Source organism: Somniosus microcephalus, chromosome 10, assembly GCF_052327205.1.
Source record: "Somniosus microcephalus isolate GS21.2 chromosome 10, FLI_Smic_1.0, whole genome shotgun sequence".
In the NCBI taxonomy this organism is placed as follows: domain Eukaryota; kingdom Metazoa; phylum Chordata; class Chondrichthyes; order Squaliformes; family Somniosidae; genus Somniosus; species Somniosus microcephalus.
The window spans coordinates 147706557-147712556 of NC_140996.1; the positions used below are offsets into that span (position 1 = coordinate 147706557).

A 6000-nucleotide genomic window follows, 5' to 3' on the forward strand; every position below is an offset into this window, starting at 1 on the left:
AGATGGATGAAGAGAAGTCAGCCTACATTGTTTTACATACGTTCTAGCACGTTCTAGCACCTGAAGCAAGAGTAGCAGAGAACGAAGCCACTTGCGCTTCAGCCAGAATGGGGCAAGATACCTTAAGCAATCACAATCATACAGTCCGTCAATATAGCCAAAGTAGTATTACCAATGATGTTTAGCAATACATCAGTGAAACCTGCCATGCACCTTGAAACAGCTACCCAATGCTGTACAAATAAATCACGACAGGGTTTAGTGTTTACTATGGTCAGTTACAAGGGCTCAAAAATTATTTCCCCCCCCCCCCCCTTATAGGCAAAATTCTTTCCATTTGCCACCTGTCAATAGGGAGGGGAAGGGTGCAAAAAAATAATCCAGGAGTCCCATTCCTGATTTCTAACCTGCAATCCCTACTGGAAGTCCATATCTATGGACAGTCAGGTTCAGCTGTGATTCTCCTCCCCCCACAGTCAAATAGCTTCCTGACATACTAAATCTAGGCTCACATGAAGAATGGTCGCCATACTCTGCAGGGAAACATAACCATCAGGGCGAGAACAAATTCACAGAATCACAGAAACCCCACAGTGCAGATAGAGGCCATGTCGGCCCATCGAGCCTGCACCGACACATATATCCCACCCGATCCCCGTAACCCCTACACCAACACATATCCCACCCTATCCCTGTAACCCCACGTATTTAATCCCCCGAACACTAAGGGTCAATTTATCATAGCCAATCAACCTAACCCACACATCTTTGGACTGTGGGAGGAAACCGGAGCACCCGGAGAAAACCCACGCAAACACGGGGAGAATGTGCAAACTCCACACAGACAGTCGCCCGAGGCCGGATTCGAACCCAGGTCTCTGGTGCTGTGAGGCAACAGTGCTAACCACTATGCCACCGTGCTGCCCGGTGGGGATTTGGCCGTAAATCGCACCAAATTCCCCAAACATTGGAAAGAATGACCAAGTCCAGATGTTCAACTATCCATGGTACATGTTTTGCGGTCAATTAAAATATATAATAATTAATAATGCACCATACCCCATGACAAATGGACACATGGAAGTCAAGAACAAGCTAAGGGACATTTGACTCATCCATGCTTGTAGCTTAACTCACCCAGCCTACTGTCCAGCAGTTTGCATTTATGTAGCACTTCTAATGTAGGACACATCCCATGGCACTATAGGGGGAAGGGAGGGGCAGAAGAGGGAGAAAGAAATAAAATGAGACACCAAACCATGGTGCAAGAATGATGGGAAATGGCTGAAAGCTTGGCCAAAAAGATGGATGTGGAGAAGGTTTTTAAGATGGAGGAGAAAGTGGGATGGGGAATTCAACTTAAGACTACGTGACCAATGATGGGATTGTGGGGGTGCGGGTGGGAAGAAAGAAAGAATGCACAAAAGGCCAAAGTCAGAACAAAAAAACAAAAACAAAAAAAGGCAGAAGATGCAAGGCTAGAAAAAGTTGCAGTTCAATATCTCATCCAAAGTCAACACCTGCAACAATGCAATCCTCTGCATACTGTACTGTACTGAAAAGGCAGCCTAGGTTAGGTGCTCAAATTCTACAGTGGGGCTTGAAGTCACAACCTTCTGACTGAAAGGTGCGATTACGGCCAAATAACGCAAACTGACAATGGTAGATAATAGAGTAAACTGAAATGTCTAAATCAAGTACGTAAATTTAAAAATAAGTTGGTCTTACAAAGAGAGCTGACATCATCCTTTAGTGATACAGCCAACAAAACATGAAGGCAATCACTTCAAAAGTCAGTGAAAAGACCTACACGTGTGTTTTCATTCTTTTAATTCATGCCAAATGGGACTCAAATCAGAAGATCAACTCATATTGCTAACTTCGGTTTTCAATCCAATGTCACTGTATGCAAATAAGTCAATATGGAGCAGGAAATGGGGTAAATAGAGGAACACTTTCTGATAAAGTATTCAGCTTGTGTGTAGGGAGAGGGGAAGGGGAAACTGTCAGCTCAGAAGTATAGATTTATTTGATTCATGCACATCCTAGAGAGATTATTTTTGGTCTCAAATACACCAGATGTACTCACTAGCACCAGATATAATGCCAATCAGAAAATATTTGAGTACAGAATAGTCAATACTGGTTAACTACACAGCAGTACTCTACTGGAAGAGTTTTCCAATCTTGAAAGGTGTCCAGTTATGATAGCAGAATTATTTTTCAAAAAAATATTCATCTTAATTAGGATATTTCTTATGGTAAAATCACCCATTTATATTAAAAAATAGTACTGAACTTGAAATTGTGTCCCAATTAGCTTGCTACCTTCAGCACTAAAAACCAAGTCACTTAACTTAACTGTTAATTTTAGACCTCTGACAACTGCAAGTGTCACAACCAAACTACATACTTTTGATTTGTATCAGTTACTGTGTGCCATGATCTCATTGAATATAGATCTCTCCCCTCAGACAAAAGACAGCATTTTACAAGGGAATAAGTGGACACAGAAGTTAAAAAAAGGAATTTGGGTTGGGGAGGAGGTCTTCAGGAGGCTTTTGAAGGCAGCGAAACCTTAGAGTAGCTAAACGACTGGTGACTGATGGTACAGCAAAGAACAAGCAGCAATACTAAATCAGATAAAGAGAGAATGCAGGGCAAGACAAAGGACTACAGAGATTTCTTAGACACAGAACGATAGTGCACTTCGACAAGGAGGAGAGTCTGCAAGGATTTTTATTCGTTTATGGGATGTGGGCGTCACTGGCATGGCCAGCATTTATTGCCCATCCCTAATTGCCCTCGAGAAGGTGGTGGTGAGCCACCTTCTTGAACCGCTGCAGTCCATGTGCTAAAGGTACTGCCACAGTGCTGTTAAGTAGGGAGTGCCAGGATTTTGACCCAGCGACGATGAAGGATTTGTGAAAGGTAGATCATGTCTGACTAATCAAGTTGAATTTTTTGAGGAAGTCACATTAGCATAGTGAATATGTGGAGTGTCTATGATGTTGTCTATACAGAATTCTAGTGATAGAAAGAGCATGCCAGCAGTCAACATCAACTTGCATTTATATAGCACTTTTAATGTTGTAAAATGTCCCAAGGCGCTTCACAGGAGTGTTGCATTTTCATAAGATGTCGCCAAGGGGCAGCATATAGATGAAAAATAAAAGTGGGCCAAGGGTAGATCCTTGGGGTACGCCACAGTGAACTCTGTAGGGGCAGGAAGAGAAGCCATTGCAAGACATTCTCTGGCTCCAACTGGATAGGCACGAGCGGAACTAAGCAAGGGCAATCCCAGTCAGCTGGACAGAGGGGTGTTGGAGGAGGATGGTGTGGTCAACCGTGTCAAAGGCTGCAGACAGGTTGAGAGGAGGAGGATCGTGAACCATGGTTTCCCACATTACACAGTGACTCCACTTCAAATAGTACTTCATTGGCTGTAAAGCGCTTTAAGACGTCCAATGGTCATGAAAGGAACTATATAAATGCAAATCTTTCTTTCTTTTATGGTCACAGGCACATAGGATGTTATTTGTGACTTTGATTAGGGCCATTTCAGTGGTGGATACCTGATTAGTGAGGTTCAATCATGGAGTTGCAAGAAAGATAGGCAGGATTTTGGGAGGCGACAACATGTTCAAGGACTTTGTAGAGAAAATGAGGTTGAAGATGGGGCAGTAGTTTGCAAGGATCGGGGGCGGGGGGGGGGTTCAGTTATCTTTTTGTTCCCCCCTTCCTTTCCCCACCCCTAATGTAGACAAGCCATATGGGACATATGCCAATCTCAGCAAGTATGCACTTGACTTCACTGAGCTGGGAAGTCATTTAAAGTTTCAGGACTCCTCTCTGCAGGCACATGCCACTCAACCCCTTCAATCCAACTAAACCAGACCTGCAATCAATACCAAACCCCAAATGACACCTAATCATCATTTTGTATTATACCACCCAAACCGTAACCACTTCTAGTACCCAGGAAGCCAACCCCGTCAACTCAAACCTCCAGTCAAAGAACAGTTCAACCCCATCAACATGTAACACTACCCAAAAGAACTGAACTGTGCAAGAATAGTAATGCATTTAACTGAATGTTATACAATTTTTACTGTAAAGAAAATAAGCAAATTTTGCACAATTCTACAAAAAAAATTCTAAATCCATTAAAATGTCTAATTCATCGTACCCTGAAGTAGTGCACGTGTGGTCACTGTAGCAGGAATTTTACAGTAACCTAGTAATGCCCAGTAACATGGAATAAAATAAAACTAAAAATATTATTTCGGTTCAAATCACATATTACAATTAAGTTTTAAATCACGATTCAATTTCAGGAGCCCTCCAGACACCTTAATGACATAGGCAGCGGGGTTGAACACACTCGAGGTACCCACCACACTAGACATAAATAAGGCAACACTGTGGCGGTTGTCCACTGAAACTAATGCACCTTTGTATAAAGTCACCATCCACTGCCTTATTACGCAGGTTATCCTATGTCTATGGGAAGGTGGGTAAACGCTGTACAGTGTTTTACAGATTAAAGCCTGAATTCCCCAAGTATAATGTAAAACGCCATTACACGGGACAGAAAGCTAGAGCTTTGGCCGGCCAGGTGAGCCGCGGACATGGATGGACTCGGAGCTGTGCTGGGCTGGGTTGGGTTGGGTTGGTTGTTCGGTGCCAGGCGGTGTTCTCTACACACCCGCCCAAACAACAAATACAACTCGGCGCACCGAAGAAGGGACAACATTGTAAAGAGCCCAATCCGACACTTCAAATAAACCCACGAAATTAGGTCAGAAACGAAATGTGCCACAAATTCCAACAAAATAAAATTAATATTTAGCCCAGATAAGCCACCGGTAAAGTTCAACAAGCGCATAATTGTAACCAAACAAAGCACAATAGGGCTCATTGCCAACCAAGTCAAATAACCGGACCATTTACCTCGGACCCAGATATAAGCATCTCCACAGACATGCACGGAATCAGCTTTATGAGAAGATTGCCCTCCCTTTCCCCCCTCTCTCACCGGATAGTTTTCCGCCGCTGTCTCCTTGTCTCCTTCTGCGCTGTAAAATGAAGTAAGAATTGGATTTCTCCGTCACCCAGAGCTTGAGAGCATTTTTAAGCAGCACTTCTTCAGGCTTGAGCCACATAATGAAAACCTCACGCGGACATCAGAAATTTATGCAGTTTTTTTCCTTCCTCGGTCAAATGCTAGTCACTGAGATTGGGTTTTCTGTCCCGCCGTTGCTTATATTGACCAAACACTCTTTCTTTCCACCTGTACTAAGCCTTACAGTGCACCTTCCCCGGGGCTCGCACTCTACGCTAATATTTCACCTCCAATTTCCGGATTTCACTCGGTTTCAAGTCTTCCGGTTCTAACGGAGGAAGTCCCACCCCAAAATTTGCAACCATTCAGAACTCCTGGGTACTTTTTTTCTGTGCTCAGTGAACTGGTAATTTATTCCATGAAAAAATAAAAATGAAGTAATGTATACTTGTGAATTAATACATTGCGGCCACAGGGCGAGTCGTAAAAGGTTGTGTTTGGTGCGACTATTCCAGGAGTTCTTGCCCATAAAAGGAAACAATATAAAATATAGTAGGTTTTATTTTCTAGTTATATTAGAAAAACGTTCCTGTGACCCTTCTTGTCATGTGATGAGATATGCCTGAGGACTTATGTTTACATCATAAACTGTTATGTTGCCTCGCCGTGTTCTGTTATGTAAAACGCCTTATTGTCTTTTGAAACTATGGTAATGGATTCCAAGCTTTGTGACCAAGCCTAGAGTGTACAAAATGTGTAACTTCATTTCTAGTTAATGTTTTCTGAACTGCTAAATTGTGTGCATTCATACTAATTGCTATTCTATAATACTCTGATGACAATGAGTTCTAAGAATCATTTCAGAGTGCCATCATAATTTAAGCATTACCCCTCTATGTAATTTATGTGCAGTACTTCTGTTGCTTTTTACCAGT

General features: G+C 42.6%; 1 protein-coding gene across 3 annotated transcripts in view; it reads right to left on the bottom strand.

Annotated features, from left to right (window-relative positions):
* Positions 1–5401, bottom strand: part of LOC147111743 (TBC1 domain family member 8-like) — a 102473-nt gene extending 97072 nt beyond the window's left edge. For 2 of the 3 annotated variants that reach the window (XM_085998938.1, XM_085998937.1), the window contains exon 1: positions 5039–5398. In XM_085998938.1, coding sequence (XP_085855064.1) covers positions 5039–5165 — 127 coding nt within the window. In that variant the 5' untranslated portion in view covers positions 5166–5398. Of the gene's footprint in view, positions 1–5038 lie in introns of all 3 variants that reach the window. The other variant, XM_085998939.1, reaches the window with a different exon arrangement.
* Positions 5402–6000: the final 599 nt, after the last annotated feature.